The sequence below is a fragment of the Lutra lutra genome, chromosome 17 (genome assembly GCF_902655055.1).
Source record: "Lutra lutra chromosome 17, mLutLut1.2, whole genome shotgun sequence".
Taxonomy (NCBI): Eukaryota; Metazoa; Chordata; class Mammalia; order Carnivora; family Mustelidae; genus Lutra; species Lutra lutra.
The window spans coordinates 47,121,227-47,143,748 of NC_062294.1; the positions used below are offsets into that span (position 1 = coordinate 47,121,227).

Sequence of the window (22,522 nt, forward strand, 5' to 3'; positions counted from 1 at the left end):
CATCTGCACCTGGAGGCAGGCTGAGAGCTCCTCCACCCCCACCTCTCCCAGCGCAGAGAAAAGAGCCGGGAAGGGGAGCCGCTTTTATTCCATCTGAAGTTTCAAACACCCTCCCCTACCCCCTCCCCAACACATAGAAAAGAGGGAGCTGGGAAGAAGGGGGAGAACGCAGCTGGTGGAGGGGTGAGGGCAGCAAAGGTGAGGGCTGCCTCCACTAACCCCCTTCCTCTTTCATTGGCCAGATCGGTGGGAGACCTGAGGCAGAGGTGAGGGGCTCCCCATCTACAGGAGTCTGGATCTGCATGCCTGCGCGCAGGGGACCTGAGGCTCTTAAATGTGGACAAAAATAAGTTAATTCCTGGCGCAGAGTTCCTGGATGCCAACTTTGGAGTGGGGAGAGCAGGAGATGGGGGTGTGAAGCTGGGAGTTCCCTAGCCCAAGGGTTCCCCAGCTCCCAGGAAAGGAGTGAGGCAAGACAGGGAAGCCGGAGGGGGTGGTCTCCCGACCTGCAGGAGAATGGAAAGGAGGCATCACAGCACCACCTCCCCTCCATGGCCTGCTTTGGGGCCAGAATCCCTGGATGGAGGCCGTCTAAGGGGTCTGACCAGGCATCCCCTTTGGTCAGGAGGCCGCAACCAGCGGCTACGCCTGGCGACTGGCCCAGTAGCGGTGGTAGGTGTCCTGGAAGAGATCCCGGCAAGCGATGTGGGCGCGGAGGCGGGCACAGGCCAGGAAAGCCCCTGCCAGCTTGCGGTGCAGGGCGTAGGTCTCCTCAGGCGGTGGGCGCAGCCGGTGCCGCAGCAACACGGGGATGAGGCCCTGCACTCGGCGGGCAGTGTCACCAGCCCCAAAGTCATAGGGGCCGGGGGTGGCGAAGGGTTCCCCCAGGATCATCACTGCCTCCACGTGGGCCTCCGAGAATGCCTGTGCATAGGGGGGAGCAAGAGGCACGCAGGGTGGAGGGACGGGCCTCCTCTCAACCCACAAGGGACAAACCCCCTGGTCTCCCTTGTACTCTCAACTATAAACACAAGCCCCCCACTCCCTGATGAGTCGTAAGCAGCCTCCCCTCCTTCTAGAGACCCTAGGCCTCCCCAGAGTGGCCTTTTACTTCCTCTCAGAGCCTCAGTAGACAAGCAGCCCTCTATCTCTCTAGAACAAACAGCTCCACTTCCCCACCCCCAGTACCCACCAGCAGCCCCCCACTCCCTCCCTCTAGAATAAATGGGGCCCATTTCCTTCCGGTTTCTGAGTAGCGAAGCAGCCTTCATTCCCCCCACTCCTCCCCAGAGCGCCCCAGTAGAGATAAGCAGTCCCCAACCCCTCTCCAGTGTTTCCAACCTTGGTTTCAAAGCCTGTGAGGAATCTGAGGTCCCGGGATTTCTGCAGGACCCGGTCTCTGTCTCCATTGGCTGCTGCCATCACCACCTGGGGAAATGGGTGTTTGGTAGAGGTCAAAGGCCAAGGGAGTGGGGTTCAAGGAGGGCTCTGGAAAACTGGCCTGGCCCTCCCTACATTCTGGTCTACTTAAGCCCTCTCCCCTAGAAGCCGCTCCCTCCTCACCTTGCCCCTATCTGTATCTCCTCCCTTGGGCCTGTTCCAGAGCCTGGCAGGGATGGAAAGGGGGTAAGGGGGGTGGTCAGGGGATTTTCCCACTTGGCCTAGAATGTAGAGCCTGCCTGGAAACTACCACAGTGAAACAGCTGGAGGAAAATAAATGTCAACTGCTATTCGTGGTCCAAACACTCAACTAGACAAGGATGTGACCATGACCCAGAACTCCATCTGAGGTGGCCACTGGGCCATCTCTGTAACAGCCTGATTGATGTCTGTCTCCTGCTGGGCTTTGCACCCCAGAGATGCCAGACTTGTAGCATGAGGCCTGGCATTCAGGTGGCCCTTGGTGAACCTGTTTGGCAAAGAAGCACGTGGAGCACCAGCCATGGGGGCGCGTGGGGAGAGCAGGTGTTGAGCTGAGGGCGCGGACAGACAGAAGTGAGAGCCAGACTGCGGGGGGTCCATCCCAGCTCTGCCACTTGCTGGCTGAGAGATTCGGGGCAAGGCACTCAGCCTTGGCCCTCGACTTCCTCATCTTTGGAGCTGGGACGATGAGAGGATCGTCCTCATGGGGGGCTGTCGGGAGGCAGGAAGAGGTGTCTGCGGCGTGTGGTGGGCTGTGCCTACGTGTAGGGTCCGCCATGATGGTGAGGAGCCATGACCGTGAGGAGCCACCGCTATCAGCAGATGGATGGTAAGGTCCCTACTTCACGGAATAGCAAGGCCGGGAGGGAAAACGTTAACCACTTTCTCGGGAGGAAAGGGAATACAGGATTCAATCTGACAGTTCCAGTCTGTCTCAGCTCCCCCTGCCCGAGCCTGTCTGGCCATCTGTCAGGCCTGTGGTCCTCGGGGACTGATGTGACAGGGCTTTTTTAAACTGGAAAAGGCTGGGGAGACCAGAGGAGAGCCAAATAGGCCTGGGGGCGGGGTTAGGGGGACACACAAGATGTCCCACCCACCCAGAGAGAAAGACCTTGGCTTTGTGCCTCAAGGGGCCGGGAGAAAGGGCCCAAGGAGCCTCTGTGTGTATGTGTGCACGTGTATATACACAGGTGTATGCACATATATGCACACATATACATATGTATATGCACACGTGTGTATGCACAGGTTGGGGGTAGGGACTGCCAGCTCCTCTTTCCTGTCCCTATGTCAGGGGTGGCCCCACCATACCCTGAGTCCCCAATCCAGAGCCCTGGGCCTTGTCCTCTCCTCCCTTCCCTGGGCTCCCAGCCCCCCAGTCTCAGGAAGTTTTCTAATTCTGTCCCTCCCCTGCTCAAATCCCTTCTGGGAGTCCCCCCAGCACCTGGATAAAGTACAAGGTGCCCAGCATGGCTTTTCAGACTCAAGAGTGATTTGGCTCCAGCCTTGTCGCGGGCTCCTGCTCCACCCCGCACCTGCTGGCCCAGTCAGAAATGAACTTCCTTTTGGTCCTCGAGGACTGACTATTCAAAGTGTGGTCCCTGTACCAGTCGTTCTGGCATCAGCTGGGAGTGTGTTAGAAATGCAGCATCTTAGGCCGGACTCCAGAGCACGATCTGCACTGAACAGGCATGGGGGGCCGGTGGGTGTCTCATGGACACTGAAGTTTGAGAAGCGCTGCACTAATGGGAATATCCCTTCTCTCCTCTTGGCCCTTGTATGTTTATCAGTGGGGGATACCCTCCTTGCCTCTTCCTGATTGGTCTCCTCGTCCCTCAGGTCCCAGTCCTGATGCCTCTTCCTCCAGGAAGCTCTCCCTGACCCCCAAGGCTGGCCCAGGCTCCCCCTCTGGGCTCCCACCATCTCCTGTGCTCCTCCATTCCAGCCCTGGCCGCTCTGGGTTCTTACTGTCTCTCCCTGTCCTGGGCTGTGAGCTCCGTGAAGGAGGAGACCAGGCTGGGTTAGTCACCCGGTTGGTATTGCCCAGAACAGGGCTGGGCACAAGGGGGTGTCAGAGAATGCTGGAACTGATGAGTAAACGAGTAGCAGGCCCCCGTCAACTAGTCCATCTCAACAAATTAATGAGATGCCTTAGCTAGGTGGGTGGGAAGGACAGGCAGCAGATGTTCCTGAGGAGAAAGCTGCCCCTAAGGGAGCAGCCGGCCAGAGAGATATGTGAGTGTGAGGCTGAAGGCCCGGGACAGCCTGGGGTGTGGGGAGGTGGCAGGATGGCCACTGTGGGCCATCAGGGGCTAGTCAGGGTTCGGGAACACGGGCTCTGGGCCCAGGCTCCCGGAGTCTGAATCCCAGGTCTGCTGTCACCTAGGGCAAGTGATTTCACCTCTCTGAGCTCTAGTAACTTCATCTGTAAAGCGGGACTAAAAATGGTCCTAACCCGAGGCACTTGGGTGGCTCAGTCAGTTTAAGCCTCTGCCTTCAGCTCAGGTCATAATCTCAGGGTCCTGGGATTGAGCCCTGCGTCAGGTTCTCTGCTCAGCGGGGAGTCTACATCTCCCTCTGCCCCTACCCCAACTTGTGCACCTGTCCCCGTGTGCTCTTCTCTCTCAAATAATTTTTTTTAAATAAATATATTTTTTAAAGATTTTATTTATTTATTTGGCAGAGATCACAAGTAGGCAGAGAGGCAGGCAGAGAGAGGGAAGCAGGCTCCCCTCTGAGCAGAAAGCCCAATGCGGGGCTCAATCCCAAGACCCTGAGATCATGACCTAAACCGAAGGCAGAGGATTTAACCCACTGAGCCACCCAGGTGTCCCAAAATAAATACATTTTAAAAAATGCTTAAAAATGGCCCTGACCCCATACAGTTACTCTGTGGTTTAAATCAGTTACCCCATGGACAGCACCTCAAACAGTACCTGACATTATATTAAGGGCTTTTTATTTATTTGTTATTACTATTACTATTATATATGATTTCTTAATTCCAGATACTGTATTTCTCCTTCTCACCCTCGCCTCAGTATCGGGCTTGAGGCCCTTCAAAGACCTCAGGGTTGGGGGGACTCACCTCGATGTAATGGTCTGTGAATTCAGTCCCAAATTCCCGGCTTGCTCCGAAGTCCAACAGGGTCACCTGGGACAAGGGATGGTGAGAGGGATGCTGGGAGTCCACCACCACTCCCCACCGACTGAGGTTGGGGGGGGCCCGGGTCCATTCCCCACACTGTGCCCCTCATCAGAGTCCCCGCCCTGCTGACCCTCTGGATTCCTGGCCTTCCATCTCCACACTTCTTATCCACCCCCATATGAAACTGAAGGGAACTGGCTTTTATATTGTTGATCCTATCTTTATAATAATATGTTTTAGGCATAGAAAAAAAAATCTAAAGAATAATAAAATATGGGGCGCCTGGGTGGCTCAGTAGGTTAAGCCTGGGATCAAGCCCTGCATCAGGCTCTTTGCTCAGCAGGGAGCCTGCTTCCCCACCCCCTCTGCCTGCCTCTCTGCCTACTTGTAATCTCTCTGTCTGTCAAATAAATAAATAAAATCTTTTTTAAAAAGAATAATAAAATATGTGGGGAAAAAAATGAACACCCAAAAATCCCAGCGGCCCACTTAAAATGTTCAATATTACCAAACCAGGTGGAGCCTCCCATGGACGCTGGCCTGCTCTGACCTCCCCCGTCCTCTCTTCCAGGGTCACCACTTTCCCAAGATTATCATTACTAAACTATTATTTTCTGAAATTCCCATGTGTGCATGTCTACATTCTCTACGTATGTGTGCACCTGTGAACAATAAGGAGGCATGCTATGTGTGTTTTAAAACTTCATATAAACAGTATTTATGATAGTTACCCTGCAGCTTATTCTTTGTGCCCAACATGGTTTTGCAACTTATCCCCGTTGCTGTGTGCAGCCCTGGCTCATTCATTTTTTCCTTGCTGTGTAAGGACTTCATCGTGTAAACATATCAAAGTATATTTATCTGGCCAGTGGACACTGTGGTTGTTTCTGGGTTCTGCTATTAGAAACAGTGCCCGATGGGTGCATGTATAAGAGTTTCTCTAGGGCAGTGGAGTTCACACTATTGATCACAACCCACAGCAAGAAATACACCTTATAGGGGTGCCTGGGTGGCTCAGTCATAAAGCGTCTGCCTTTGGCTCAAGTCATGATTCCAGGGTCCTGGGATCAAGTCCCACATCGGGCTCCCTGCTCAGCCGGAAGCCTGGTTGTCCCTCTCACATGCCCCATTTGTGTTCCCTCTCTCACTGTCTCTGTCAATTAAAGAAATAAAATCTTAAGAAAAAAAAAAGAAATACACATTGTTTTTGGGCACCAGTACCCAGGCACACCCAAATACAAGGTCAAACAATAGCATCCCGAAATAATATGGATCCCTCCCATCTGTGACACACTGGTATCTTCTATTCTATGGTTTTAAAACAAAAGATCCTGTTGAGACACAATAAACTGATGTCAGGACTTGTATCACCGCCCCTCTCATCCCAAGTTACAAAAATATTTCCTTGTGGTGTGAGCCTCGCAGGGACACACTATCTGTGCACTTGGCAAGGAGGGGGTGACAAGAGACTGAGGCTGGGGACTCAGTGGGGCCACATCACACTCAGCAAAGTGCTCAGACTTGATCCTGAGATGGCCACAGAGCTATGAAAGGGATAGTTCAGCCAGGTTTGTGTTTTCAAAAGATCCCTCCGGGGATGGGATGCATACAGACCACGTTAGAGAGCCGTCTGGCAGTCATGCTCACTGAGTCTTTCAATCCAAACTCTTATCCCAGGCCTTTGGCTACCCTGTGTCCTCTGCCGGGAACACTCTTCCCTTTTCTTCAGGTGGCCGTCCCCTTCTCATCTTTCTGGTTTCCGCTTTTTTTTTTTTAATAAAGATTTTATTTATTTATTTGACAGACAGAGATCACAAGTAGGCAGAGAGGCAGGCAGAGAGAGAGAGGAAGGGAAGCAGGCTCCCTGCTGAGCAGAGAGCCCGATGCCAGGCTCAATCCCAGGACCCCGAGATCACCACCTGAGCTGAAGGCAGAGACTCAACCCACTAAACCACCCAGGTGCCCCTCGTTTCAACTTTAATGGCACTTCCTTCGAGAAGCCTTACTTGACCTCACCTACCCTGTGCCAGGTCAGCCATTTCCCTGGCTCCCCGCAGCCCCCTGTGCCTCCCCTGTCACTGACCACTCCGACCTGTGCTTCCCCATCATGGTACTAACTACTCGGTCATAACTGTCTGGTCACAGGTCCCTCCATGGGATTGGGAACTCTGAGAAGGTGACGATCAGGGATGTCTTGGCATCACTGTCTAGAGGCAGTAGATGGTTGGTGTGTTAAATGAATGATGGGTGTGGTAGCGATGACTAACTGCCTTCCTAAAGCTGTTGCCGCTAGGGAACCATTGCCTAGCGGAGATTCCATTTCCCAGCGTCCCTTGCACCTAGCCAGGCCGTGTGACCAGTTTTTACCAACGGAATGGTACGGGAGGGGACGGCGGGGGAGACAATGTGTCACTGCTGGCAAAAGCAATTAGGCAGGGTGCTGCCCTCTTAACCTCTCTTTCCCCCTTCACTGGAAGGAGAGCATTTCAAGGCCTAGGGGATGGTGCCATCACAGAAGGGAAGGAGCCTGGGTCCCTGAGTCACCATGTGGAAGAGGGCCACTCCAGCCTGTCATGTGGGTCATAACTACTGTTGGGCTGAGCTACAGAAATACAGGAAACTGTCTCTTAAAGCGGCTAATGTACCGTGAGCCACATCATAGGGAACCGACCTGGTGGCTGGAGGCATCATAGAGGAAGTTGGCCCAGTTGGGGTCTGTCTGCATGAATCGGAACTCGAACAGCTCCCGCAGACACAGCCTCAGGAGCTGGAAGCAGATCTGCAGTGGGGAGGAGTAACAGACATCTCAGACCCATCGGCCCCTCTAGAGTTCTCTCTGGCCGGGAGGCGGATTGTGGGCCTGGCCAGCCCTACCAGCCCTGCCCAGGGGCAGCGCCCTCCCTACTGTCCCTCGAGCCCCTGTACCTGGTTCCGGATGTCCTGGCTCAAGCTCTGGCACTGGTCCAGGGGCACCCCTCCGGCCAGCTCCATGCCCAGCACCCGTGTTGTGCACAGCTCCTTAATCACAGCTGGTACCCGGAAGAAAGGGTCATCGGCCAACAACTGCCTGGGTCAGTAGGGAGGGGAAAGGACAGGACTTCATGCTTCAGGGCCCTGTGGCCCACCTTGAGGCCTCCTCCTCTTCCTCTGAGAAGTGCTCGAACAGTCTCTGTCTTGCCTTCCCTCCTCACACCTGTCTAGCTTGAGTGATGGCCAATAGCTGGCCAGACTGACATTCATTCAGACACTTCATTCACTCATTCGCCACATTATCTCCATAGTGCTGCTCTGTGCCTACCCCTAAGCTGGCTGCCGCTGGAGCCCCAGTTACCATTTCCCTACTGGGAACACTTCCATGACTTTCTGGTGCCCCAGTAGAGAGCTCAATGTATTAAGCTTGATGACCTTTTTTTTTTTTTTAAAGATTTTATTTATTTATTTGACAGACAGAGATCACAAGTAGGCAGAGAGGCAGGCAGGGGGGCGGGGGGTGGGGGAAGCAGGCTCCCTGCTAAGCAGAGATCCCGAAGCGGGGCTCGATCCCAGGACCCTGGGATCACGACCTGAGCCAAAGGCAGAGGCCTTAACCCACTGAGCCACCCAGGCGCCCCTGAACATTACTTTTTCATCAACTTATTAATTAATCCAACCCAAAAAAGAATTGCTGATATACCTACCAATCGCCAAGTCCATAGTAATATTCATTGGCCACTCCTTGGAGGCATTACTCTGAATACTGGTTAATACTGACTCCTTCTTGGGACACCTGGGTGTCTCAGTTGGCTAAGCGTCTGCCTTCGACTCAGGTCATGATCCCAGGGTCCCGAGATCAGGTCCCGCATCAGGCTCCCTGCTCGGCAGGGAGCCTGCTTCTCCCTCCACCTGCTGCTCCCCCTGCTTATGCATGCTCTCTTTCTCTCTCTCTCTCTCCCCGATAAATAAATAAATAAATAAAATCTTGAAAAAAGAAAAATACTGGGGCGCCTGGGTTGGTCAGTGGGTTAAGCGTCTGCCTTCGGCTCAGGTCATGATCCCAGGGTCCTGGGATCGAGCCCCGCATCGGGCTCTCTGCTCAGCAGGGAGCCTGCTTGCCCCTCTCTCTCTGCCTGCCTCTCTGCCTACTTGTGATCCCTGTCTGTCAAATAAATTAAAAAGAAAAAAATACTGACTCCTTCTTTGTGTCTGTCCCTGCATGGGACAATGCGGGGTGACAGAGCAGTGAGTGAGTTCTGGGCCCGCCCTCCAGACACCAGAGACCACACTCTAACAAAAACACACACAGACCAATAATAGACTGAGTTCAGTGTGTCACTGTAAGATTTGGGAGGCAAAGAAGATGAGCAAGATCCATGGCTGAGACCTGTGGGATGGCTGGGGCTGGGGGCAGGGGGTTGGGGAGGGCCAGGGGAATGATCCAGGTTTTATTCTAAGGGCACTGGGAAATCCTGGAGGGAACGGGGCTACCAGATCCCCCACAGGACTGCCCTGGCCCAGCCCACTTAATCCTCTTCTCTTCAGGGTCCCACTGCAGGGCTTGTATTTTTGTCCTTGTTTGTAAAATCTCTGATGTTCAAACTGCTCATCCTGGGCCAGGCCCTGAGCCAAGCATTTAATTAACACAATCCCCTTTCCCCCTCTCACCCTCCTATGAGGATGCTGCTCTCCTGAGGGTGCAGATTCAGGCCACCCAGCCAGTTAAGGGCTGACCTGGGGCTGGATCCCACTTCTGGGTCCAGGGCCCATGCCCGGAATCACCGCCCTCTGCCGTCCCTTCTCTCGCTCCGTATCTACAGACCTTGGCTCAGGGCACCCACAGGCCATGCAGCAGAGGACCTCCTGGAGTGTAATTAACTGCTGGACACCACAAAGCTTCGAAGATACAACCGCTTTGTTCCTCTGTAATGGAGTTCATTCATTTTCGCTGCTATATGACATTCCGCTGGTGAGCAGACCGTCATTTTTTTTTCTTAAAGATTATTTATTTATTTATTTGACAGAGAGAGAGATCACAAGTAGACGGAGAGGCAGGCAGAGAGAGAGAGAGAGGGAAGCAGGCTTCTTGCTGAGCAGAGAGCCCGATGCGGGACTCGATCCCAGGACCCTGAGATCATGACCTGAGCCGAAGGCAGCGGCTTAACCCACTGAGCCACCCAGGCGCCCCAGACCGTCATTTATTATCTACCTTGCTGAATTCAATAGATTTCAGTTGGGTCTAGTTTGGGGCAACTGCTGCTCAGAGCGTTCTGGAAAAGGCTGATGGTGTACACCAGCCTAAGTGTCCCTACAACATCTGTTTAGCAAGGAGGGCGTTTACAGGGTTACATGTGGATCCTGGGTCTTAATGAGGCCAGACTGTTCTCCAAAATGCTGATGGTAAAACCTCCTCCTTCCCACAGCAGATAAGAGATGACCTGGAGCCCCGTTCTCTCCCACCGGTGACACTGTCAGACTGTTAATGCTTTGTCCATCCATCGGTGTGAGGGTATCTCATGCCTGCTGACAAATCCATCTCCCCCACCAGACTGTAGTAGTCGTACATCCCATTTGACAGATGAGAAAACTGACAAGAGAGAGGAAGTGATGTGCCCAAGCTCACAGAGGACACAGGGGATAAATCAAGCCAGAAGTGAATGGAGGGAGGAGGGATGAGCAAATGGAAGAGACACAGGAGTTTGCTGGCTCTACCCCAGGCCTCCAGCTGCCAGTGGCTGTGGAAGGATCCACTTCCCACTCATCCCGGGAGGGGAGCTAGGGGTCCTGGGCGGCCCTCAGGGGGCCCAGCTCACCTGAAGCTCTGGGCACAAGCCGCTTCATGACGGTAGTCACACTCCCAAGCCAGCTCCTGCTGCAAGGCCCGCAGGCTCTGCTCAGCGAACAGCCCTGAGGGGACAGCCGTGTCGGGCAGGGAAGGCCACAGCCTGTCCCAATCATGACAGCCCCCCCCACCCGGCGTTTCCACTCAGGGATGTCTTCTCTTGCCATTCATGTCTCTCGCTGTCTGTCACCGTCCCTCACGCCTTCTGCCCCAGGCCTTTTACCACATCATCTGCCCACACTCACCTCCGCTCCGTCCCTCACACAGCTGCGGCCTCTCCTGCAGTCTCCCCTCTGGGGTCTCTTTCTCAGGCACATGTGCCAGGCCCCAGGCATCTCTTTCACAGTCCCACATGCCACTGACCCTCTCTCTTTTTCATAATTTCTCATACTGTTCTCAGGGCCTCAAAATCTTACTTCCATGGAGGCTCCCTTCCTCCCCAACACACACACACAAGGTCCCGCTTACATCCCCTTCCTGCTTCTGTGGCTCTTTTCCAGACCTCCAGGCCCTCCTGGGCACCCTGTCTGTTTCTGAATTTCAGTGTGGGCTTCTGTCTCTGGGTCCGTCAGAATGTCTGTTTGTCTTTTTCTCATACATTCAGACTGTCTGGGCTCTCCCTGCCTGGGTGTCCCTTCTTTCTGTCTCACACTCATGGACTTGCACATTCACCCGTGCTCACACCTGAGGGCACACCCTGCCCCCAGCTGGCCTCTCCCCACCCCCATCCAGCCCCCTTTCTCCCTGCAGGGGGTCCCTCCCCGCAGTCAGGGGTGGAGTGGCCTCTCACCCTCGGGCAGGGCCACACTCATCTTGAGCACTGCCAGCAGGTTCTGGACATCACTCTGGATGCTCTGGGCCACGCCTGGGTACTGTGAGCATGGAGGGACAGAGGGCAGAAGTCACACCTCTGGGACCCCAGGGTGCCCTCTCCCACCCCTGCCGCCCCCCCTCCCCCACTCACCTGGATCTTCACGGCCACCTCCGTCCCATCCCTCAGTGTGCCCTGGTGCACCTGTCCGATTGAGGCTGCAGCAAAGGGCACCTCCTCTAAAGAGGCTATCTTGGCCTGCCAGTCCTTGCCAAGCTCCTCTTCGAGAACTTTCTGCAGACAGTGGTTGAAACAATCATCGTTGCAGTTAAGAACAGGGAGATTTATGGGCTGGAACCTGTCTACGGTGGCTCTGGGAGGGGCAGTCATGACCCAGGGTCACAGGGCCAGTGAGCAGAGAGATCAGAAGGCAGGCAGGCAGCTCGATCAGGATTCTGCACCCTCACCCAGTCACTAGAACAGTTTGTGTCTTGGGCACTTACTTGGGGCCGGGGACTGTGCCAACCTACTTACAGACACAATTGCTTTTAATTAAGAAAACTAGTACTGGGGTGCCTGGGTTGCTCAGTCAGTGAAGTGTCTGACTCTTGATTTCAGCTCAAGTCTCAATCTCAGGCTATGAGATCGAGCCCCTCATCGGGCTCTGCGCTCAGTGCAGAGTCCGCTTGAAGTTGTCTCTCCTCCGCCCCTCCCCCACTGGCCCCACTCGCATGTGTGCTCTCTCTCTTAAGTAAATAAATCTTTTAAATAACTAGTAATAGGGGCACCCGGGTGGCTCAGTTGTTAAGTGGCTCTTTTTGGCTCAGGTCATGATCCCAGGGTCCTGGGATTAAGTCCCACATCGGGCTCCCCGCTTGCCAGGCAGCCTACTTCTCCCTCTTCTGCTCCCCCTGCTTGTGTTCCCTCTCTCGCTGTCTCTCTCTCTGTCAAATAAATAAATAAAATCTTAAAAAAATAAAAAAAACTAGTACTAATAACAGTCAGAACTTGCCTGTCACTTGTGGTGTGTCAGGGGCCCTTTTCAAGTGCTTTACAAATACTCACTTATGTAACCCTACAATGCAGGGGTTCCTATCACTATGGCCAGTTACAGATGAGGTAACTGAGGCACCGAGAGGTCAGACCACATGACTGAGATTATGCAGGCAGGACCCAGCAGAGCCAGGATTTGACATGCACAAAGTCCGGCCCCTAACCTCTGCACCCCTACCTCTTTGGCAGCCGTGATGGAGCCCTGAGCCTGCCCGGGACTGCACGAAGCACTCCACGCCATTCTCTCATGTCATCAACTCAACAACTCTCTGAGATGTGTGCTTTAGTGATGCCCATTTTACAGCTGGGGAAACTGAGGCTTCAGCAAGGAAGCCAGGGGTTGCGGGGGCAGGCTGGTGGAGCCCGCCTCCCTCACCAGGCTTCCCTGACTGGGCACTCACCAGCATCTGCCAGCGGGGCATGAAGTCGGCGCTCTGGCGGACGCGCTCAAAGATGCGTTGCAGCTGAGGACTGATGAAGCTGTTATCTGGGGAGATGGGGGGTGGAATGAGGGAAGCAGTGAGGGAGGAGAGGGGGGCCCTGTGGGGGTATCTGAAGTCAAAACTTGTAGGTGGGTGGGGGTGCTGAAGGAGTGAGGTCAAGAGTAGGGGTCGAGGGTCATGGCGTACCCTGGATGCTGAGCATTTGGCCAACCTTGAGGGCAGCCCCCCGCACTGTACACAAGGTCTGCACAATCCGCTCGGCATTGGCCTCTGACAGAAAAGGGCTGGAGCCTGGCCGGGAGCTGCTCTCTGGGGTGGAGAGAATAATCACTGGTATTACGCACACAGAAAAAGTCATTATAGCATCACTGCAAAACCCCCAGGATGGCTAAAATGAAACCGACAATACCAAGTGTTAGCAAGGATGTGGTGCAGCCTAAACACCCATAATGCTGATGAGCATCGTGGGTCAAATCCTTTGGGAAGTTTCCAGTACAGCACATGCCTACAGCCAATGTCATTTCTCTCCTAGGTATGTACCCAGGAAAAGGCGGATGTGTGTCCACTGACAGTTATCCCAAGATGGTTCACAGCAGCACTATTCATAATGGTCCCCAGCTGGAAATAACCCGATGACTGTCAACAGAATGAACAAAGGCATGCTGGGAGAGTCACAGAGTGTCTCCTACAGCACTGAATAAACCACCTCCCTCTAACCACAGCCATACGGAGGCATCCCTCCGATAGAATGTTGAGCAAATGCAGCCAGACAGGTATGAGGACATGCTCTCTGATTACACTGGTATAAAGAGCAAAACCAGTCAAAATTAATCTTGGGATGGGGCACCTGGGTGGCTCAGTGGGTTAAAGCCTCTGCCTTCGGCTCAGATCATGATCTCAGGGTCCTGGGATCGAGCCCCACATCGGGCTCTCTGCTCAGCAGGGAGCCTGCTTCCTCCTCTCTCTCTGCCTGCCTCTCTGCCTACTTGTAATCTCTTTCTGTCAAATAAATAAATAAATAATTAAAAAAAAATTAATCTTGGGGTCAGAAGTCCAGAGAGTGGTTTCCCTTGGTGGGGATGAGTAGCCAAGACAAGGCAGATAGGAGCTTCTGGAGGAGACAGTGATTCTCAAAGTGTGGTTCCGGGAACCCTGAGAGTCCCCGAGACCCTTCAGGAGGCTCTGTGAGATCAAAACTATTCTTATAATCATATGAATGTTATTTGCCTGTTTTTACTCTCATTCTCCCATAAATGCTCAGTGAGTTTTCCAGAAACTCCATGACCTGGGATGATGCCATTGCTCTGATTGCTGATGGAATGCACGTGTGTGCGTATTCTTGCGTTCTAAAAATCTTTTCCCCTGAAACTAATATTACACTATATGTTAACTAATTAAAATTTAAATAAAACTTGAAACAGAAAAAAAATTGCTTTAACCTCGAATGCACTAAATATCCATAAATATAACCCCAAAATATAATCTACAACCAGGTTCTTTGGGGTCCTCATTCTATTTTTTATGGGCATGTAATTCACAAACCGTGTAACTCACCAATTTAAGGCATACAGTTCAACGGCTTCTAGGACATTCAGAGTTGTACAACTATCACCACAGGCGATTTTGGAACATTTTCCAGCCCCAACAGAAACCCCATATCTATTACCAGTCCCCCCCACCCCCATTCTCCCAACCACCTGCTCCGGCATCCCCAGGAACCATTAATCTGAACTCTCTATGAATATACTTGTTCTGGACATTTCCTATGAATGGAATCATACAGTATGTGTCCCATTGTGTCTGGCTTCTTTAGGATAGTTTTCGAGATTCATCCACACTGTAGCAGGGATCAGCACTTCATTCCCTTTTCTTTCTTTCTTTTTTTTTTTTTTTAAAGATTTTTACTTATTTATTTGACAGACAGAGATCACAAGTAGGCAGAGAGAGAGGAGGAAGCAGACTCCCTGCTGAGCAGAGAGCCTGATGTGGGGCTCGATCCCAGGACTCTGGGATCATGACCTGAGCCGAAGGCAGAGGCCTTAACCCACTGAGCCACCCAGGCGCCCCGAATCATTCCCTTTTCTAGCTGAACAGTATCCCACTGTGTGACTGTAAGATATTTTGTTCATCTATTTCTACGTTTTAAGGGTATGCAGGGATCCTGAGATGGCCAAGTTTTCGAACTGCTGTCTCAAGGTTTCCTGATCTGGGCACACAGATGTATCCACTTGGTGAAAATGAACTGAGCTATATGCTTAGGAGATGTGCCTGGCTCGACATGCAGATTATAGGATTATTCAATAAAGCGTTTATTAAGCTTTTATTTATTTGATAAAAAAATTATTGAGCTCTTTATCTAGCTAGGGCTCACTCTGTGCAAAGCAGAATTCCAAGTGTCTCTGTGGCTTCTCTGGCTGAATCCCCACAAGGAGCCCAAAAGTAAGAACTACCAATGCCTCAGTTTTCAAGGTGAGGAAGCAAGACATTCAGAGAGGTACAGAGCCTGGCTGGGGGTCACACAGCACAGAGGTGGCAGAGCAGGGGGCAGACTTGGTTTGGGCTTACCTCAAGCCTAATCCTCCACTTCCACCCACCTTTTTATTTTGGGGAGAATAAAAATCCAAAATGAACAGAAAAGTCACATGCCCAGTTTCCAGTTTCCACCCGCGTATCCAGTTCAAACTTTTTTGGTTTTTTCCCCCGATTCAAACTGTTCACCTTCAGCCTCACCTGCATAATTTATCTGTGTGTATGTGCCCAAACACTCGCCCTTATTTTTCACGGGCCCACTTACATGCAGTTGCATACAACCTGTGCTAAAAATAAGGATATTCCCCTACTCAATCACAGTGCCATCACTGTGCCTATAAAAATGAACACGAATTCTCTCCTATCTGCTCTTCAGTCCAAATTCAGATGTTCCTGGTTGTCCCCAAAAGTCTTTGATAGTCATTTTTTCTCAGGCTGCCATTCTATCATGGGTCACACATTCCATTTGTCAGTTCCTATGGCCTTAGTCTCTTTTTCATCCAAAACATCCAACCCCATTTTTGCTTCCGGACGTGGGCTTGTTAGGAAATCTTAGCCACCAGTGCTAATCTCCACTCATGTCTTTCCGTTTCTGTTGTCCACAGACACTGCCCACCCCTGGACACTCCTATTCTCAGCTTTCCTCTCCTGCTCTGAGTTTTAGGAGCTCAACTCCCAATTCTTTTTCACACACAATAGGCTTCTGCTCCTCATGACCCTGACAGAAGCTTCATGATGACCCTGAGACAGGGGTACATGATCATCCATTTTCCAGATGAGAAAACTGGGCTTGGAGAGGTGAAGCCATTCAGCCCAGGTCACGTAGCAAAGGCAGGATCTGAACCCAAGTAGTGTGATTCACTCACTCACCTGATGGTAGACGTCCTCCCAGCAGAGACTTCTTGGCCACCTCTGCCAATGCTCCCAGCCCCAAGCCCACAGCCAGTCCTGGGGAGTGAGAGAGGAGTCTGGGTGCCTGCCTGCCCCCGGGGCCTTGTCATCTGACCCCCGCCTGCTCTCAGCCTCTCCCTAAGCAACCTGTCTCCCAGCTCTTTGCTGGCAACTCTCTGGTTCTCTCTGTCCCCAACTCTGTCTCTTACTTACTCTCTCCCCGCTTGGGGTTCCCTTCAAGGTGCGGCTACCTCTTTCTCCATCACTCTGTCCACGTCTGTCTCCTGGGCCAGAGGTTCTCACCCCTGGCTGTACATCTGAGTCATGTGAGGAGCTACAAGGCCCACCCAGGTAAATAGGAGGCTGAGGTTTTATGGTCTGAAATGAGCCTTAGAATTTGAATTTATATATATATATGTATATATGTACATATAAATATATAAATAAATAAATAAATATATATGTAAATTTATATATAAATAAATAAATAATATGTATATATACATATATAAAAATTATATATATACACACACATATATGTATACGTATATGTGTGTGTGTGTGTGTGTGTGTATATAATTTTTTTAAAGCATCCTGGATGATTCTAGCATGCAGCTAAGGGTAAGAAAGCCCTGAAATTATCTCCCTGGGTCTCTGTCTTCCTATGACTCCCATTTCTCTGTTCACACTTTTCTTCATGCTCACCTCTCCTTGTCTAAGTTGGGTTTTCTCCGTCTCTCTGCTTCCCTCCACCTGGCATATCAGTTCAGCCCTCCTCTCTCTGTCCTTTTGATGTTATCTCTCTGGCTTTGATTTCCTCTGCCTCCTCTGTCTCTTTGTCACTAAAGACATCTTGAGTCTCTGTCTCTTTCACTGTCACCATCTCTGCAAATCATCATAGCGGCATTTTCTGGGTGCTTGCTACACACTGGGAACCATCCCTGGTGCCTTAGATGCATAAACTCATTTTATCCTTACAGAAGCAAAAAGGAAACCGAGGCTCAGAGAAGTTAAGTAATTTGTCCAGAGTCACAAAGCAAGAGTGCAGCAGAATCACCCCTGGAACCCTGGACAGCCTGATATCAAAGCTCTGCCCACTGCATTTAACTCCCTCTTTATACTGTGAATCAGTAACTTTAAAATTTGAACCATGATCCACACTAAAGAAAACATATGCATTGTAACAGTATATATACATATATTTCATGAAATAAGAACTTCCTTTATTCCACATGTGTACCCATGTTTTCCCTTCTATTTTTTCTTTTTAAGATTTTATTTCTTTGAGAGAGACAGAGCACAAGCAGGCGGAGGGGTAGAGGAAGACGGAGAAGCAGATTCCCAGCCAAGCCTGGGGCTCCATCCAAGGACCCTGGGATCATCACCTGAGCCAAAGTCAGATGCTTAACCCCCTGAGCCACCCAGACACCCCATTCTATTCTTTTTTAATGCTGGTTGCAACCCCCTGAATTATTTCATGCAGACTGTGACCTCAAGTTTGAAAACTCCTGCTGCATAACCTGGGGTCAAGTCACTTCACTTCCCTTTGCCTCCGTTTCCTCATCTATACGGTGGAAATTAACACACATCAAATTCAGGACAGACAGATCGAGCGTACATGAGGCCTTGCACATTCCATGTGCCGAATAAATGTTACCTTCCTCTCTCTTTCTCTTGGCTTTGCAGGCCTTTGCCTTCCTTCTCTTTCCGTCTCTCACTCCTCTCCCTGTCTCTGATTCACCCTCTCCCCCTTGCTTCGTTCTGTAAACGTGGCCTCCTCTGATCTAGGTTACAATCTCCCACAGTCACACCTACCCCCAAAGTTGGCCAAGCGGCTGATGCGGGAAGCAGGCACCTTGCGTTCTCGAGAGCGGTCGCTCAGCTGGGAAATGGGGAGAAGGTCTGAGGGTGGGAAGGTGAGCATAGCACCCAGGGAGTCCAACCAACCTGCCACCATGCCCTTCCCCAAGCTTGGGAGGCCAGCTGCCTTCAGGGGGTGCTGCTGAATGGGTGGGAGACAATGATACCTGGGGCCGGGGTGTCTTCCTGATCCGGGCCTCCCGTATCCTGCGAATGTCCTCCTCACCCAGGCCTCTGCCAGGCCCATCCTTATGAAACATTTGGGGCCGAGAACCCCCACATGGCCGCTGCAAGAAAAGTGGATATTGGTAAGGAGTGGAGGACATGGGATCTGCGTGGCCCTTTTGGAGCCCTCCCTGTCATTTTACACCCTAAAACCTCCCCCAGACTCTCCCCCTTGGAGACACCTCTTCAGGCTCTTACCCACCAGTGGGGCCCAGGCCCCAAGGCCCCACAAGACAAACCGACAGTCCGTCCCAGCTGTCCATAGGTCCCCCGCAGTAAGCCCCCCACCTCCAGCCACATCGCCTGGGGGAGAAGGGGATTACTCCGGTAGGGGTTGGCACTGACTTCCCCGCTTTGCCCTCGTCTTTGCTAGGCCCTCACATTCCTCTGTGTCCACCCTAAGATTCCCACCCACTAAAGACTTCCTTTCCCGTTTAATAGTTCCCCCAGTTTCTTCTGGTTCCCTCTCTGGTTGCTAGGAATCCATAGCTCTTTCTGCGCACCTCCCAAAACCCACTTTCGCCCTGTCCCACTCCCCGCCGTTGCTAGGGTCCTCCCCCGTTGCTAGACACCCACAGATTCTCCAGGGCTAGCTCTCCACTCCTCTGAGCCCCCCTCGTTGCTAGGCACTGCCTTCCTTTTTGTTGCTAGGCACCCACAATTCCTACCCCCCACACCCCAGCCTCCCATTACTGGGCACCTCCCCCCGTTGCTAAGCACCCACTGTTCCCAGGATCCGGGTCCGCTACAAGCGGGAGCCTCTCGCGCTTCCGGGAGTCTCTGCACACCCGCCCCCTCCGGTTAGCTAGCCAATGGCGGAGTAGCACCTCACTGACTGCCGCGTAGCTTGCCCCGCTGTGCATCAGGGGCGGGACTAGGGGCGTGGCCTGAAGGTGGGCGTTGGGGCTTGCTGGGATTGTTGGGGCAACCGGGGAGCCGCGCACGTGCGTGCCGTTTTCTGCCTTTCTCCGCACTTCAGAGTGCCTTGTGCGTGGCGGACCTTTCTTTACCCCCCACACCGTCGTTTTGCAAACATCCCTTACGAACTCCGCATCTCTTCTCTACGCGAACATCTTGCCAACCTACTTTCTTATTTTTATCCCCAACAGACTGACGTCTTTCCTTTGAACACACATCTTCCCAGCAAACATATCCCTTGCTCCGGGAGCCCCTCCACTTTGCACATCAATCCTCTGCTTCAAACACCCACATGCTGGCACCCATCTTCTTCCCTCGCGCATATAAACCCCCATGCCTTGCTTGCCAACTGCCCCCCTCTCATACACCTCCTCACACTCAGCCCTTTGCACGCTGGCCCCCCCCCCCCCTTTCTCTCATACACTCTGCTCTCTCTCCGCTCCCCGCCCACCTGCGGGATGGTGTGAGTGGGAGCCCTCTATTTCCTGTAGGCCTGACATTTCCCAGAACACACTCAGCCAAGATTCCCAGTGCTGAGTCAGGAGCCCTAGCATCCCAGAAAACCAGCTCCCAGCCCATCTGGGTGTCTGTTTGCGGGGCGGGGATAGGGCAGGCGGGCCTAAAGCCTGCTCCCCCAACAATAGGCTGACTCACCCCTCCTCACAGTCTGGAATAGAAGCAGCTTGCTGGGGTATCTCTCCCACCTTTGGGAGAAGGAAGGATGTGACAGGAGGGATGGGACACTTTCCTCACAGAACCTTCCCCATCCCCAACTGTCTAACCCTTTTGGTTAGAAGTCAGACCTCCCTGTCTCTGTGCTGTGACCTGAGAAGATCCCCAACTCTTTCTGGACTTCTTCCCAGCCTGTGTGACTTGTTAGAGGGCTCCTGTATGATTCTTCACTGGTCTGTGAAGAGATGACTCACTTTAGAGCCTTGGGCCTGTGCCCAATGCCCCCCCCCCCCCATGACTCAATTTCAGGACAAAACACCCCCTGTCACCCTCTACACGTAAGGGTCTGACTCAGGAGCCGGGTGACAACAAACCCTTGGGGGCAAAAATATATAAAAAGCACCTATGTCGGGGCGCCTGGGTGGCTCAGTGGGTTAAGGCCTCTGCCTTCGGCTCGGGTCATGATCCCAGGTCCTGGGATTGAGCCCCGCATCGGGCTCTCTGCTCAGCAGGGAGCCTGCTTCCTCCCCTCTCTCTCTCTGCCTGCCTCTCTGTCTACTTGTGATCTCTCTCTCTCTGTCAAATAAATAAAAATCTTTAAAAAAAAAAAAAAGCACCTATGTCAATAATTAACCCTATAGAACTGTGGCTGGTGCCAAGGCTTTCCCTTTATGAGGTCATATCAAAGGCTACAAGCAAAGGATAGAGGCTGGCAGATTTCTGAGCCTCAGTGTTCCGTCTGTAAAATGGGGCGGTGTCGTCTTGCTCAGTATTAGAAGTGCAGTGAAACAGTGTCTGTAACGAGCTTCTCACAGGACCTGGTACAGAACAAGAGCTCTATACATGAGAGAAATTTTTTTTGGAAAGGTCATTCTTTCCAAATTTCGTAGTAAGCACTTAGCATGTACCTTTCTAATGGACACAGCAAGGAAAATCCAGGCAAAAATATTTGCTCTCTTGGTGCTGGCTTCTGATGAGGGCCAAAATTAAAAATAATAATAATAATAAATAACTATATTTAATAAGGTGACATGTATTAAAGAGAAAAATAAATCAGGAAAGGGGGGGCAAGGAGGAGAGATTTTGAGCTTTTCTTTTTTAAGATTTTATTTATTTATTTGACAGACAGAGATCACAAGTAGGCAGAGAAGCAGGCAAAGAGAGAGAGGAGGAAGCAGGCTCCCCACTGAGCAGAGAGCCCGATGCGGGGCTTGATCCCAGGACGCTGGGATCATGACCTGAGCCGAACGCAGAGGCTTTAACCTGAGTTTAAACAGATTTTTGAATGGTCAGGGAAGACCTCACTGAGGAGATAACTGAGGAGGTAACATTTGAACAGAGACCTGAGACAGGGAGGGAGCTATTGGAATATCAGAGGGGAAAACATTCCAGGCAGAGAGAACAACCAGTGCAAAGGCCCTGTGGTGGAAAATATCTCAGAGAAATAGCAAAGAGGCCGATAGGCATAGCTAGTGAAGGGGAAAGAAGAGAGGAGGTCTGGGATATAACTAGAGGCAGATCACTTAGGGGTTAGTGAGTCACAGGGAAGACTATGGCTTTTACTCTGTGGGTTGGGAACCATTGAGGGCTCTGAGTAGAGGAGGACATGATCCCATTTAGAGAAAATACTCTGAACTTCCGGCTTTTTCTCTCACACCCCCAGCCTCAAAAGCAAGTTCTATCGCCCTGTAGGGACCATGGGCCTGAGTTCAAGTCTACACAACTTAGATTTATGACCTTGGACTCACTGCTTTGTCTTTCTGTGCCTTGTTTTCCTGTTTGTGCAAAGAATGACGATGATCCCTACCCCACAAGAGTTGGGGCATAAACTGTTAAGTACAGCAGCTGGCACAAAGCAAGTAAACAGATGTAAATGTTGTAAATTAATAAAACTCCCATAACTCTCCTGTGAGGAAATTATCCCCCACTATCCCTTTTTCGCAGATGAAAAAACAGGCTCAGAGGAGACAAGTCTGCAAGGAAAGAGCACCCCAGAAGTGACTGCTAAAGCTGAGATTTGAAGCCAGGCATCCTAGCTTCGGAGTTAAGGTCCTGGCTTGCCCCTCATCTAACCTCACCTTTAGACAAATTCTTTCATGGCTCTGGAACTCAATACCCCTGTTGGTAAAAATGCCTGCCTCTTGTGGCATTGAACACACGTTTTCTTTTTTTTTTTTCTTTTTTTTTTTTTAAAGATTTTATTTATTTGAGAGAGAGACAGTGAGAGAGAGCATGAGCGAGGAGAAGGTCAGAGAGAGAAGCAGACTCCCCATGGAGCTGGGAGCCCGATGCGGGACTCGATCCCTGGACTCCCAGGATCATGACCTGAGCCGAAGGCAGTCGTCCAACCAACTGAGCCACCCAGGCGTCCCGAACACATGTTTTCTAAAATAATATTATGTATCCTCATTGAGCCTGGGGCTGGGGCAGGAGGGAGGGAAAGTAAGTCACACACTGCAGGTAACACGGCTAGTCAGTGGTGGAGGCGAGTCTTGAAGCCAGGTCCAAAGGAATTCCAAGTCTTTGAAAGTCAGTCCGCGCCCCATCGGAAGAATGGGAGCGCTGCTGGACTCGTCATTGAGGATTACAGGAAGGCTAAACTGGTCACTCGAGGGTGTAGGAAGGTCGGATTAGTTGCAGGGGTCGAGGAAGGGGTTCCCACCGCCCCGCAGCCAGGACACCAGGGGCTCACACCCAACCTCGACCAGTTTCGAGCTCTTGGACAGGAACCTCTC

The 22,522-nt window shown here is 51.9% G+C and overlaps 1 protein-coding gene across 6 annotated transcripts; it reads right to left on the reverse strand.

Moving 5' to 3' along the window:
• Nucleotides 1–69: 69 nt before the first annotated feature.
• On the reverse strand, nt 70–22,504 carry COQ8B (coenzyme Q8B). Of its 6 annotated transcripts, XM_047711889.1 has the most exons (17): nt 22,487–22,504; nt 21,866–21,951; nt 19,898–20,022; nt 18,396–18,500; nt 18,140–18,259; nt 17,928–17,994; nt 16,092–16,169; nt 12,879–13,001; nt 12,651–12,736; nt 11,350–11,490; nt 11,176–11,257; nt 10,357–10,450; nt 7,496–7,637; nt 7,242–7,349; nt 4,511–4,576; nt 1,342–1,428; nt 70–924 (listed from the first exon to the last, which is right to left on the reverse strand). In XM_047711889.1, exons 4-17 carry the CDS (start codon nt 18,495–18,497, stop codon nt 643–645), a joined length of 1,578 nt encoding a protein of 525 aa, XP_047567845.1. In that variant the 5' UTR covers nt 18,498–18,500; nt 19,898–20,022; nt 21,866–21,951; nt 22,487–22,504; the 3' UTR covers nt 70–642. The 6 variants fall into 6 exon arrangements, with proteins under 6 accessions (XP_047567845.1, XP_047567844.1, XP_047567846.1 ...); XM_047711888.1 differs by lacking the exons at nt 19,898–20,022; nt 21,866–21,951; nt 22,487–22,504 and adding an exon at nt 18,922–19,014; XM_047711890.1 differs by lacking the exons at nt 19,898–20,022; nt 21,866–21,951; nt 22,487–22,504 and adding an exon at nt 18,918–18,961.
• Nucleotides 22,505–22,522: the final 18 nt, after the last annotated feature.

Coding starts and splice junctions, on each gene's coding strand:
- COQ8B (XM_047711889.1), bottom strand. CDS start 18,497: ATGTGGCTGGAGGTGGGGGGCTTACTGCGGGGGACCTATGGACAGCTG. Junction 17,995..18,139: donor GGAAGACACCCCGGCCCCAG/GTATCATTGTCT, acceptor CCCATTTCCCAG/CTGAGCGACCGCTCTCGAGA. Junction 11,258..11,349: donor AGGTGGCCGTGAAGATCCAG/GTGAGTGGGGGA, acceptor CCATGCTCACAG/TACCCAGGCGTGGCCCAGAG.